The sequence below is a fragment of the Pholis gunnellus genome, assembly GCF_910591455.1.
Source record: "Pholis gunnellus genome assembly, chromosome: 14".
In the NCBI taxonomy this organism is placed as follows: Eukaryota; Metazoa; Chordata; class Actinopteri; order Perciformes; family Pholidae; genus Pholis; species Pholis gunnellus.
Window position 1 is genome coordinate 23,232,785 of NC_136541.1, and position 14,843 is coordinate 23,247,627.

General features: G+C 41.4%; 1 protein-coding gene across 1 annotated transcript in view; it reads left to right on the forward strand.

The window, feature by feature from the left end:
• The window catches only part of astn1 (astrotactin 1), a gene marked incomplete at both ends in the record, with an annotated part of 365,883 nt that overhangs the window by 349,781 nt on the left and 1,259 nt on the right, over positions 1-14,843 (forward strand). Inside the window, 3 exons of the mRNA XM_079173654.1 lie at positions 1,869-2,004; positions 4,751-4,851; positions 6,250-6,433. Of these exons, the coding sequence (XP_079029780.1) occupies positions 1,869-2,004; positions 4,751-4,851; positions 6,250-6,433 (421 nt within the window). The remainder of the gene's footprint in view (positions 1-1,868; positions 2,005-4,750; positions 4,852-6,249; positions 6,434-14,843) is intronic.

The window sequence follows — 14,843 nt, forward strand, 5'->3', positions numbered from 1 at the left end:
CAAAAAACGTTACGCCAAAATAGGACACGGCATGTTTATGGTTTCAAGCTTTCGGTTTGACTTTAAAACCTTTTGTCTCAATCAGTAATTATGACGGAAGTGAAGGAGGAAGCCAGGTGACGTAATAATAAGGAGGTCGGGGGTGGATGGGTGGGTCAAAACCAATGCAGGACTTTCCCCAAGGACACCGCTGTTCGTGTCCTCTGTGAAACCAAAAGTAAATGTTGATTTTACATTTGTTACATAACATCATGAAAGAAAGTCTGCTAGGGGAGGTTGTGGTTCATTTACGCGTTACGTTGTTATGCTTATTACGTTGTTATGCTTATTACGTTGTTACGCTTATTACGTTGTTACGCCTACGCTTATTACGTTGTTATGTTATTATTTTAAGACAAACCAAGGATCTTTGTTCCAAATTTAGCCAAGCAGTTTTGCTGCATGAACCCAGCCAATCGCTTAACCCCATGGCATTGTGTGTTTCTGCAAGTGTGATACGAGACTGATATGAGAGGTATTTATTAAACGTATTTTTGGCTCTTAAACGTCGTCATTTTACAGACAATGGCAACTTTTTTTTCTGGCCACTGGGTTGCGTCTCTCCAGTGCATCTATTGGCGGGAAGGAGGCACTGGATCTCGAGGAACAAAAATCTCACTCGCTCAGTTAATGCCATAGATTAAATGAGATCGTAACATGACTGGCTGTCATTGTGTGCCCCATGTACCTGCCTTTATGCACTAAATATTGTATTATTCTATTCAATTTCACTTCTTTTACATGCTTTTTGCCTTTTAGATCATGCTGGATGTTTGAAAAAAATGTTTTCCCAAATTACCTTTTTTTAATCCTGTTGCACATGTAAACTGAAAATCGTGACACCGAACACATTGTTCTTTTTTTGCCCCTAAAGTAAATTAAGTTTATTTATTTATTTATATTTCTCTCTTGGAAAAACATCCCGGTCATATTGTACCTTTGATGTTTGCAAAAAAACATGTGGAATATAGATTTCTTAACATCAAAATACAATCATCTTTTCTTCCTGTGAAACCAAATATGATGTGTGCTTATACCAACTTCAACCAATAACATCACTTCATCCATCCATTAATCAACCTGCAGGAAAGTATGTGTTGGGCCACAGTCCTCTCTAGCTGTTTCGCTCTGTATTCTAATCCCGCCCACGTTTTCGCAGTCCAATTAAATGCGAAGGATTTCATTAAATCAATCTTGTAATTGTGGACCGCTCAATTATTTCGTTTCACTAGTGAATCACATACAGAAGATAAAGACGCTCCGGCTTCCATTTCACTGGGATAAAAATCAGCACTAGTTAGCTAGAAATCTGTAAAACAGCAGCTAATCTTTGTACTTTGATGGACAGGCCCCACAAGTACATACTGTACTCAAAAGTTTTTTTTGTGGTCGAGTAAAGTATCTGTTTTACATTTTGGTAAGATGTCTGTTCACACAGCGGTCAGCCTGTATATTATTCAGCAGAGCTGCCCTTATCTTACCTCGAAGTACCTCAAAAGAAATGTTATTCACTAAATCCATGTTGACGTTTGCTCAACCTTCTGGTTTTGGAAGTAGGTGTTTGATAAGTTGTCAAGTTTAAATAACTTGATTTGTATAACAGTAAACAAAGTGAAGTTACTCTTTATGGAAAATTGAAAAAAGAAAATCAAGAAAATAGCAGATTAGAAATAGTTTTTGAGGACAAAAAACCTTTTTACAACCCTAAACTACTATTCATTACATTTCAAGCGGTCTCATCTCAGGCTGTACATGCATCGCTTTGGGGTGAAATCCTCGGGTGAGTCATGACTTCTTAACAAGGATGTGTCTTTCTATCTCTGCCGCAGAGACCCTTTTGAGCTTTGTGGACGACATCCTGTCTGGGGCCAGGTCTCCATGCGTGATGTTAGGGGACATCCCCAACCTCCTCTCCTCGTCCATCAGCATGATCATCCGCTGCCTGGAGCCTGACACCACATACATGTAAGTCCCTCTTGTATTCAAAGAAGCTTCTGTACATGTCAGATGTGTTTAGGTTGAAGAAAAAGCTAATATTTGCCTCACTTTATTTGCACAAATTTGACTAGTGTTTCAATTCTGTACAATGGACTCATTCCAAGCAAGTTATGAGTGTGTATTGTGTTTGTGCCTGAATTAAGTATACTCAAATTTTCACTATGCAGACTAAAAACACTTTTTGAGTGTGACGCTGCTGAAAAGTATCGTCCCACAATGCATTGCACAAAGAAAATGGAGCAGCTTCTGAACTCACAGCTGGAAAAGATTAGAGTAACTATTCTAATGTGGTGGGACAGCTCCAGAAAAGACCATTGAGAACCAACAGGAAATCATCTCTGGAAAACATCTTTCTCTCTGTGACGCCAGCGTTTGTTTGCTGTTTTTTTTTTGGTTTTTAGCGAAACTCTGCGCCAAGCTAGGCTAACGTTAGCAACCTCACTTAGCAAGCTGTCTTGACAAACGGAGACCAAATCTTCTAATGTCCCTCCGGGTGAGATAAATGAGCGTCTCTTCTACTCCTTTAAGCATCTCACAAGATGTAGTCTCTGGGGCAGAAAAGATTTTTCTCATAGACTTACATTTGAAAAGAGATCTGTAACTTAGTCTGTAACTAAGTGGATATATATATACAATTTTTTAATTTTTTTTAATTTTTCTTATTTCAAGGTAAATCAACTTTCCAGTGCAAACACTTAAGTATAGTGTGAGATTGTTGTCTATCTAAGCGAGCCCAGACCTCGCGGCTGGGAGGCGGGGCTAAAGGAGGAAATGCTAGTGCACTCGCTTCATAGTCCCATGGATGCCCAAGATCCAAGTAAATTTATACCTGGCAGTCAAACTTTTTGGGCTTCATGAGCCACTGAGCAACTCTCGGGAAAGAAAGAGGCCCGCCTCCAGTACTGTATGTATGGTAGTCGATGAGACTTCTCTCTTGATTTATTACCTCAGTAAACATTGTAAACATGAGTTTATGGTCTCAATCTCTAGTTTCAAGTCTTCTTCAATACAGCATGATGTTCATTTAGTAAATGATGGTCCATTTAGAGTCAAACAGACGATAAAGCAGGGGATGCTTTAGGGCGGGGCTACTGTGATTGTGTTGGGGAAATTCAAAGTCCTTGTGATTGATGGGTTGCTACCACTGCGACCTGTCAATCAGGATAAAGGCGTAGCAATTCATATACCTCCCCAGCTCCACCCTCTCGTCCAAATATAAACAAGATGGCGACAAAGCCACATTGTTTTAAACGGTAGTCCACAACCCAACGGGTGACATCATGATGGCTATGTCCACTTGTTATGTACAGTCTATGGGCTTAGTGTACCATCTTGGCTCATTTGTGTCAACCCAATCTATTAAGTCTAGTTTAATCCTCCAATGCAGAACCTGAAAGAACCTGACTTATTCTCTGTAATTGGATATGCTTGTGTGTATATTTGCTTGAAGCCAAACAAGGCCAGTGTGTTAAATACAGGCCAAGTGATGTGACGCGTACCGACCGAGGTAATTCAGGGTTATCTCAGAGCTAGGCACTAATGTAAGGGTCACAGCTAAGGTGAGTTTCTGGTCTAATATTAGCAAGTATAATTTAAATCAGGAGAATCTGAAATGAAGTTGTAGTCCCCTCAAAGATATTCCATAAAATTATAGGACAATAACAAATAAAAACTAGATTTTACTCCATGTTACATCCAAATGTGTTCTGTCTATGTATGTAACCACACCAGATCTCTCGTACACATGCTGACACTTATCTCACAGACGGGCTGCCAGGAGGGAAGCCGCGCACACTTTGTACAGAGGAAACAAGGCAGATTAAGGTGGAGAGGGAAAGAAAGAATGGAGGAGTGGAGGAAGGAAAGAAGAGGGGAGCGAGTGAGAGAAAAAGATCAAGAAGGGGAAAAATCCGTTTGGATGTATGTGGGCTGAGCGAGCAGCGACACATGCCCTTTTAATCCCGGCAGCAGCGGGGCTCCCGCTCTCTCCATCCTGTCTGGCTGCTCATTCATCACTCCGAGCAGAGGCGTTGTCTCCCCCTTTGGGGCTCGGCTCACTCACTATATTTTCTGTTCGGACTGAGCAGAGCCCTTACAAGGCTTTGGATTGGTGCTTTGTAAGAGGGGGAATGTATTGTGTTGGGGAGAAGTGCGGCGTGCACATGCTGTTATGCAAGCAGAACACAGAGAACATACTCTGCAACAGTTAAGACCATTTGGAGAGGTTTAAAGTGTGTTGCTCTGGAGATAGCAAGTATCTCTTTTCAGTGGAGTGTGACAATCTCTAACGTGTACGCGTACTTCTAACTGCAATCTGAGAAAGATGTCTCCGTATATCTCCATGCCGATGATGAAAATGTAATACATCTTTAGCCACCGTTTGCAAATCTTTGGTGCTGCAGGTGGATGCAGTTTGCGGTTTTCTCACTAGGTGGAGATATTCATTCAGTGAAGTGACAAGTTATCAGCCCTGTGAAGGAAGTGCTTGTTGCCAGTCTGGCACTAGTGCAAGTCCTGCATTGGTAATGCATGCTTTCAGTTTGAAAAATAATTAACAACTGCATGAAATGACGATATGATGCCGGTACAGCAGATTCATCAAAGTCTAATAGCTGGGGGGATCTGTACGACCGTAGATTTAACATGAATCACTTAGATTAGATTTAACATGTATCACAAACATCCGTTTTCATGTGTGTTCACACGTGTCTAGGTTCCGGCTGTGGGCGGTAGACAACACCGGGCGCCGTTCCAGTCCAAGTGAGGTCACCATCAAAACGCCGTGTCCAACTGTGGATGACGTCAAAGCACAAGGTGAGGAGAGAGACGTGTGCTAAAGTCAAGAGAGGTGAATCATCTTCCAGGTGATCGCAGGGGGCTCAGGGATGACTTTTACTGTTCCAACAGTGGAGGTTTAACGTCTGCATTTTGCCGCATTCGTGTGAATTTGACTATTGGATTTATGGACTATAGTCAGTCAGAGATGAAATTGGGGAGATGATGTTTCTCAATTTTCTAGAAACAAAATATAAGAGTAGCTAACTCAAAGGACAGACGTTTGTTCTTTCTGTCTGCAGTTATCTTTCAAGACCTCACAAAACAGATGTTGAAGATCAGTTGATAGAGCGAGTCATAAAGTCACAGGGAGAGTTTCCCCCTCTGGAATAGGACTGTTTATGGAGACTGTAAACCACAAGTCCATGAGGATATTGACTAAGAAAAATGTAATTGTTATTCCATATAGTTGAAAAAATTAAAGAAGTTTGAAAGTCAAAATCTTGTATGAACCAGAGCGAGATTTATAGCAAAGATGTGATTGCGGATCCTGCCGTTGCAGAAAAAAAGTGCTCCAACCAGTGAAGTGTGATACGACTGGCTTATGCTGTTGATTCTACTGAATGGAAACACATGAATGGTGTGAAATACAATATGTCCCCTCTGTGGCTCTGTTTTTGAACAGATTTCTATTGTTTGTCAACCAGGACAGGTGGATGAGTTCCTTACCTCATGAAATAAATCAACATCATATCCCATGTGAAGAAAACCCACTTTGGTTTTAGATGGATCTGTTAAGAATGATTCATTTCTATTTTATTGTTATAAATATCTGTTTTATTCATCTAAAATGCAAAGTGGGGCTGCAGTATAAAGAGATGAAGGAGAGAGCTTCACATTTCCACTAAAGGACACGACCTACATGTGGCCCATTGATTGTGCTGAAGAAATGTATTGGTGGTAAAAGTTCTCCTCAAAGGTCATTACATTCTAACCGTCTGGTCGATGATTGATTGGCTAATCGACAGAAAAATGCTCAGCAAGTGTTTCGATAACCAGTTGCAGGTCATTTGGTTTTTAAATATTTTTGTTGTATCTAAATAGTTTTTATATCCCGACAGCAATCGATAATTCCAATGCTTTTAAATCCAACGCCCTGTTTTTATGTGATGCTAACCTGAGTGTCGCTGGGTTTTGGACTGTGCGTCAATCACAAGAAGACTTCTGAAGACGTCACCTTGGTCTTCATGTAATTTGGATCAGCGTTTTTCTGCTTTTTTTTAATGAACATTTTATGGACCATATGATTGTCAGATGAATCAATCATTTATTTGAGTTGCAGCCCTTTAGTAGCACGAACCAACCGCTATTAGTGGCCGCCTTGATACTATGTGAAGTTGTCTAGTGTTGACCCCATGACCTTGTTTGCGCCTTCAGAAATAGCTGACAAGATCTACAACCTGTTCAATGGTTACACCAGTGGGAAGGAGCAGCAGACGGCCTACAACACTCTGATGGACCTGGGGGCTCCCACGCTCCACCGCGTGCTCTACCACTACAACCAGCGCTACGAGAGCTTCGGGGAATTCACCTGGAGGTGTGAGGATGAGCTGGGACCCAGGTAGGGCTGTCACCTTATCACATTTCCACTACGCCATGATCTCGGCCAAAGGAATTAACGATAACAATGTTATCGTGATATATATATATGGAAAAATGGAAAGAAAGTCAAATTCATCTTTTTTTTTGTGCAAATTATACGAAAGATACGAGTGTAGGGAGGTGGAGAGAGATTATGTCACCATAACTGTATATATGAAATGATTTATAATATGCTGTGTGTATTATTAACATAAACTGACCCAGGCCCAGTTATCATTTGACCCACATTTATTCTAGATTTGTCTGTCTTAAAATAAACAGATTTTAAAGGAAGGGCAAAGAACTAAAGATTTCTCAATTTTAGATGATGGTAAATTGATTGATTGACACATTATAAGCAGCATTTTGCATTGATACTGCAGTAGATAAGAAAGGGAAATGACCCAACGCTTGGAGTTGTGTTTGTATTTCAGAAGGGTCCTGATATGTAAACTCTTAATATGATGTATTCTTCCAGTAAATGATCATTCATTTTATGGTCAATTTATCAGAAGGGCCCAACGACATGACTGGTCCTGACTCAGAACAGTAGCTCTGCCCCCGAGTCACACTTTTACCATTCTAACAACGTGTGGGCCGTAATCCGTCTCTGCAGTGTGTGCATGTGTGTCTACTCCATTTATGAGTTGCCCTCCCACCATGAGAGTGCAATCTGTCCAACTGAACTTTGAACAATAACAGCCCGGCCCGCAAGATTGCAGAAAAGTGGCAACTACACAAAAGAGTCTGGCTGGGTTCAGTGTGAACACCACTTTACAGAGCAATTTGAGCACATGGAGCTTTCAGAAATGAAATAGCCACCAGCAATACTACATGTGGGAAAGCTCAGACTCTGGTTTAGCTGTTTGCAGGCCATAAGAATTAAACATACGGCAGATTTGAAGATAGCTATATCCCTGACTGGTCGTTTTAAACAGCGAGCCATAGACCTGATTTACAATACCAAATACTTGTAAAGACTTCCTGTGTTGGCTGTGGCTCAGAAGGTATAGTGGGTCATCCACTCATTGGAAGATCGGCTACTCGATCCCTCGCTTTTCCAGTCCGCATGTTGATGTGTCCTTGGGCAAGATACTGAACCTCAAATTTCTCCCAATGATCCTATGAAAAGACCAGAATGAATAAATGTGTGTAGCAAAGTCTGATGTGTCTTATTCCTCTGTGCCATTGACCTCCATCGTTGTCCAATAACTACTGAAAACACATTAATGAGACAGTGTTTCAATGGATATATATTCCTTCACTGCAAACAACACAGACACAGAATAGTGAAACCAATGCTTCATGTGTTAAAGCTGCATTCTCTCTAATGTCCACCAGGGGGCGACTCCTCTGGTTGTATAGAAGTCTATGAGAAAATGACTCTACTTCTCTCTTGATTTATTACCTCAGTAAACATTGTAAACATGAGTTTATGGTCTCAATCTCTAGTTTCAAGTCTTCTTCAATACAGCATGATGTTCATTTAGTAAATTATGGTCCATTTAGAGTCAAATAGACCATAATGCAAGGTATGCTTTAGGGCGGGGCTACACAGTGATTGACAGGTCGCTACCACATCGTTGTCCAGTCTGGGAGTTGTCTGTGTTTTTGTCTTATCTTAACACAGTGTGTTTTCAGTTCAAGAAAGTTACTTGTAACAAGTTGGTTGCCAAAAAATGTCTTATTCAGCGTTTGGTTTAACTTTGTTCCATTAAGCTGTTAGTAGCTTTTCTCTCAGACACAAGCAATTTGGGTGAGTCACATGACTAACGACTTTTGACTCTAATCTGACGGTAGCCATGTGGACGTTAGTCGGTAAAGTTAACGTCAACCACGCACTTTTAGTAAACCTAACTACGTGGTTTTGTAGTACTTGCAGTACTTTGTGTATATATATGTTTTTGAGTGATTCAAATAGGTTACATGGTCCATTTGATCAGAATCTCTTCGTCATGTAGGTTTTTGAAATATTTTAAAATATCATTTCATTCGTTCTCAGAAGTGATTTGTACTACATGTGTACACTCTGTCGCCCCCCCCCCCCCTAGCCCCCTCCTAAGGGGGCTCTCGGTGACAGGAGGTTAGTTAAGTTAATTAAAAACCACACGCTAAACAACCCCCACCAAAAAAACATAGTTCTGCAGTATTAAGCCAAAGCATTTCTTTCTCACATTATTCAATAAAAACTTACATTTCCAAACTCACCCTCCAGTGGCTCACACAGACCCACCTCCATGGGATCGGGACTTGTTTTGACTCTCAAAGGTGGCCAGATGTTCTGCTCCCAGCTTCCAAAGCACTGTCTTTGATTGTCGGTCATCGTGTGTGTGTATGAAGTACAGTTACTAAACCTCTGTGACATCACCAGGGCCATTTAGTAACATACAACCCCCCCCCCCCCCCCCCCAAACTACGGATAAGTACCCGTAATGTAAAATTGTAGCTTAATGTGTCATAAACAGAGCCATGTGTCCGGTCTGTGGTTCATGCTCTCACTTTGACAGGTGAAACTGATTAACTCTCTGTTTCCCTCTCCGTCTGTGGCCTCCCCCGCCCTCAACCAAAGCTTGTTTTTAATGGGCTCCATGCTGGAAAGAGTTGATGTAATTGAGGGAGTTGCAGCTGAAGTGTTTTTTTTTACTGAGAAAGGGAGGGCTGATCCATGTTAATCAAGGGCACCTCAGACCTGGAAAAGCAGAGGAGAGAAGTGCATTCAAGGTAAGGACACATAAACGTGTTTAGTTTGGCCGAGTGACGTGGTTCGGTGTGAGGGGAGACTCTGAGGACTGACAGCTGGATGCTGTCTATCGTTACCGAGCGAGCGGCCGCACGGCAAACCAAAATAATGCCATTTTGGAATTTCTAGAAAACCTAATATGAAGAGAGTAGTATACAAACCTGATTCAGCACAAGAATTAGACAAGTTACGTGCTGAATATCATAATTATTATCATCAGACAGAATGACCTTCTTTGTTGGTGATATCACAAACCTGTGACATCACCAGTTGACCAATCAGCTGGTACACCTGATATTTCCTTCTATTTCAAAGAAATAAATTATTTATTTATTAGAAATAAACTTAGTTAGGTTCAGAAAAGGATCATGGTTTGTGTTAAAATAAGCGTATTGTTACGTAACTTAGGTCACGTATGTGTGTAAGTTAAGCATGTAACCTATGTGACGTAACTTTAGTAAGTTATATTACCTAACTTACTTATGTAGGTAGGTTAACTTATTTACTTATTTATTCCTCCTGAGTCGGAGTCCTGTTTGTTTGACTCATCCATCCAGTCCGACCTCTTCTTTATACTATTTCACCTGATTTCCTCCTTTGCTCCGGTCTTAATTACTATGGCCACTAGAGGCCTCCAATCTACGACAAACTTAAATATGTTTCGTAATAAACAGATCGCACAGACGACCTATGTGGCCGTTGTGTTCGGGAGGACTCTCTGTATTTAAATTAGTAGCTCTTGTTTCCTGACGCCTCTACCAGCTCCTGACAAAAGTCTTAAAGGGAAACCGAAAGCTTGAAACGGTAAACATGCCAGTTGGCGAAACTTTACACGGAATAGTTAAAACGGGAATCCACTTGTCGAAAAACAACTCCACAGCGCTACTAGAGGTCAGAAACTCCACTGGAAACCTTTAGATCATTTCTACTACAGCTAAATCTGCCCAGAGGCGAGACAGTCCTTGTCCCCCATAACAGACCTTCTTTAAGTCCCCTTTGTTTGTGGTTTTCTCTGAAGTCACCATTTGTTTCTCTTGAGAAGGAATACACCTCTCCCACCCAAACAATCTGTGGTACCGCAGTAAACAGAGCAGACAGACTCCCCTCCAGCACACACACACACACACACACACCACAGACTGGATGTACAGACACACAGTTTCATCTTCCTAAATCAGCTCAATGTTTTTATGAAGGGAATTCCTCAGTTTCCTCGTCTCAAACATCCAGGGCTGAATCAGATTTCTGTTAGCGGGTTGAAGTACAGATAAGAAGAGCTGTGCTCGGCCCCGACTCAATGTAAACTCCTATCAGTCAAGTAAGCAACATCTGGAGACAAATATATGAACTAATGTGGCTTCATCTTTCGTGTGGCGTCGGCTGTTCGGATCGGCTGTTTTTAGAAACGTATTGAATCTCACTGACGAGACCCCTTGGCATCCCGCGGAGGACATTTCTGTCGTCTTTTTACATGCAGCATCGCGTGACGTTTTAACTGGAACCATAAAGTCATTGTGAGGCTGTCTCTCCGAGGCTTGACCCTGTCATCGCCAGGGGGGTACCCATCATTTCAGGCTGTTGACTCATGAGCACAAAGATGTTTTGGCTGGGCCCCGGCCGTCTCAGCCCCAACATGGTCCTTGGTTAGACTCCGTGCCCTTTGATGGACTGAAAAATCTGTGATTTTCTTTCTGTTTTTACATGACAGTCTCTCTAATCAGAGGAGCGCTTGCGATAATAAGTATTGTTATGGTTGGAATTTCTCTCAGGAAATCATAATCATAATCACAGCAGACTGTTTACTTTGCTCTCTGTGTGTTTGTGTCCTTCTGTCAACTATTAAAACAAGAAGTGCTGCTTGTTTTCTGTCATACTGAGCAGTGAACAGAAACATATAGATATATTTATTAACTGTGATATAAATTCACTGTAAAAATAATATCCAATTATCAATATTAGTATGGATTTTTATGAATTTACATAAAATTCAAAGTATACTAGGAAAGATCCAAGGTGCTGCTTTGTCTGGTTCCAGTCAAATGTATTGTGTATACAGTATATATATAAATGGTATTGGAGTGTTTCATTATGATTATTATTATGATGGTTCTTTATTGGCATATTTCTTCTTTTTCAGGCTGGTCTAGTCCAGCAATCCTTTAATGCATCGTAGTTCATAGATATCCCATGAAATTACTTTGTATGTTATGCACATAAACATCAACGAGCAAGTATTAAGGCTGCAAAAGCCCAGACGGGGCAGTGGATGGGTCCAACAAACCAGGATCTTTGATCCAGGAGGCCGCTGTTCATTCCTCGTGTGAATCAAGAAGTCAATGTCGATTTATTTCCACATAACGTCTGTTGTTACTTTAACCCCAAACGACAATCTTTTCCTAAACCTGACTAACTTGTTTCCTGAGGTTCATTTAGAAAAGACTCTGCATGTAATGAGAGGACATCGACACGTGTTGGTAACTTTGTGTAGGATATCATACCAACCATTGTCTGAGGATAGCTGTATTGTGACTATATCCACATCATTGCTTTAAATTATATTTTAAAGGGAAAGCTTTTTTGATGCTCATTCCTTTTTGCCCTTCTGCGCACTATTTCAAAGTTATAATCATTTTAACTTTATTGTGAAGGGTTACTCGTTATTTTGTTGTTTGTTTTATTCTCGTGCATTTTGTTAAGCACTTTGTAACCTTGTTCAGATATGTGCTGTATAATTAAAGTTGTCATTATTATTGATAGTAATATTAGCCACAGTAGAGTGATGACAGGAAAGTCTACTCCAAGTCTGGGATCTGATAGGATGGATCCACATGATGTGCGTGTGTGTGTGTGTGTGTGTGTGTGTGTGTGTGTGTGTGTGTGTGCGCGTGTGTGTGCAGTGCACCTTGCCATTCTAATGTGTGCCTTTAAGTGTGAGCATGTCTGTATGTATGCAGTGCATTGTTTATTGTCTACATGCATGCTTGCACGTGCACCGTCATACGTTTAGGGGGGAGAATCTTCTTAAAGGCCTCTCTCGAGACCATTTTACACTCCCGTACACACACACACAAGGATTTAAATGGTAACAACCGTTGCTATTTGGAACCTGTGAAACATTCCCCTGCTCTCCTAAAAAAAAAAAAAGAAGAAGAAAACCTAACAACCCACTTTTTTTTCTTCTTTTTTTTAAAGCAAATAAACACCCAGATTTTTCCCCGAAACCACCAAAACCTGTGGCAAAATATCGGGAACATAAAGAGGTTTCATAAAAATGATATGAATGACAGTACGGCTGCACAGACACAAGAAGAAGAGAAGACTGACACATCTTCGACGTCGTTGTTTCTCTCTCTGCAGTTTCTAGAGCAGAAGGCATGACCGAGGACGTAGAGGTCGCTGTTAGGCCTCAGTCCATACGCATTAGCAAAGGGGAAGCCCTCCTGCTGAGCGCCCATATGTATGCATATGATTCAAAATGCACTCCCATTCCAGAAACAACTCAATAACTTCTCATGTATCTCTCCATGTGAAACGGTTTGCAAATAAGAGACAAATGCCAAAAAGGCCTATTTGAAATGAATTGTTGGCTCATTTTGGCATGCAGTAATAACATGAACACGTAGAAATGTGGTGATGTGCTGTCAGACTCTGAGTCGGTATGAGACAGGAGATGAAGCCACGGACCACACGGTGTCTGTATTGTTACAGTGTGGCGGTCAGTGCCAACTTTAAGTTGAAAACAGCAAAGAATTTCAGCTCATCATCAAAATGAAATTTAAAAAAAGACTTTTGTGGGTCATTTGAATGGATGTTTGACAAGAGGATATTTGTTCGCCACAGAGACCGGAGTTACAAATAAAACAAACATATTTTCTTACTTACTGCTGATGGTTGGTTTTAGATCACGATTTGGATCCTGAGAGTGGACCGTGTGCCACTTTATTTAACTAGAAAAAGTGCAGATCTCTACCAGACTAACTTCTTTCACCACCATCCCGGAACAGTGCCCAAAAACAACTTTAAGCGCCCTCAAGAGAATGCAAACCTCTAAAATCAAAAATGTATTACTCGGCTTTGCTATTACTATAGCTAGATAACTATATGTTGAATACATAACATGTAAGTAAATGATTTTAGACCACTTTAATGCCTGAGACCATTGGTTTCTCAACATTGGATACAACAGTTTAGAAAACAATCACACCACATGGTCCATTGAGCAGATTTTCTTGGGCTTTAGGTCGTATATCATGAACTTCATCGGCTTCTGCTGATGAAGGTCAAGAGCTTTGAACCAAAGCATGTTACTTCATCTTTCTCATCATCAGTGATTTTGAGATCACCCTTGACAATCACCACTTCATCAACTCCATTACGTCCCCTGCCATCTTCTCCCTTGTCAGTGTCATCTCTGTTTTCGTCATTCCCACCTCCCCATCATCATTTGCATGCCCATCATCATCATCATCATCATCACATCCACCTCATGACTACCAGGTGAGTGCCCACTGATGATTAGCAGAACATTGTATTGTTTGTGAATTCACTGTGTGTGGTTTGCTCTCTCCGGCCCATTTTGCACTCCAAACTGATTTAAATTGATGTGTTCGGGAGGGAAACCAAACAGCTGCAGGGCAGCGCGCTCTGTGAAGTCATCTGCTGAAAGTGGTCTGCATGTGAAAAGGAAATCTAGAGAATTAGAGCGACGGAGAGGTAAAAACACTTAGTTCTTTGTTCATCAATAGGAGCCTTTAATTCCCTCTAACTTGTGCGTATTGAATGTGCAGCCCGGGTGCTCCGATGTGTCATCAGTTTAGCAGAATGTGCCGAGGCTCTGGTGACTCCGGTGGCTTGGCAGAACGAGGATGCCGGGCTGTAGAAGTGCTGGTTTGGCTGAGGAATGAGGAGAAAGTGTGTGTGGAATGAATGAAATCTTCTCCCGCTGCCATTTTCTGACTGCAGACACTTGACAGGATTTCACGTCTAGGGCCAAACAGGCTGCATTAGGCTTAATGATTATTTATTGCGCTCGGTGTCCCTATGTATTTATGTGAACTCGGTGCATCATGTTACTAATGAGGGTGATATTTCAGCTGGCCTGGTTTGACCAAAGGACAAGTTCATGCATTTCATATTTCCTCCGCTGTACAGCTGTCCATTGGCCTGTTTTCCTCCACAGGACCAGCTCTTTTTGGGTCAGTGCTGGAATGTGTCAGTAACAGTGCACCCTACCCTGAGAGCTCCTTCGGGGAAGCCATGGTAGATGGGTAGGTTTTAGTTTCTGTCACACAGTGATGTCATTCTAAAACAGTAGACAATCCAATGTCCAATAGGAGTAGAACCATTCACATCAATGTAGCAGGATGTTCAGAGCGGTGGACATTTTTATGTGAGCAGCAGCCATTGCGACCGTTGTAGCTGGATAACTTCCATATAAACTTAACCGATTTACGGTTGGTTGCGGACTCGATGAGATTTGTTTTTTTAGTAATCATTCAAATGAGCAGCGGAGTAGTAACGTTACGAAGCGAGAATTTCACAACTTAATGCTTCATCGACTAGCGATGCCTCGTAGCATGGAGTAGCAAAGCACATTGTTATCGCCACATGAGTCGCAATTTGTTCGGCTCATTTTCTACATACCTGTGTA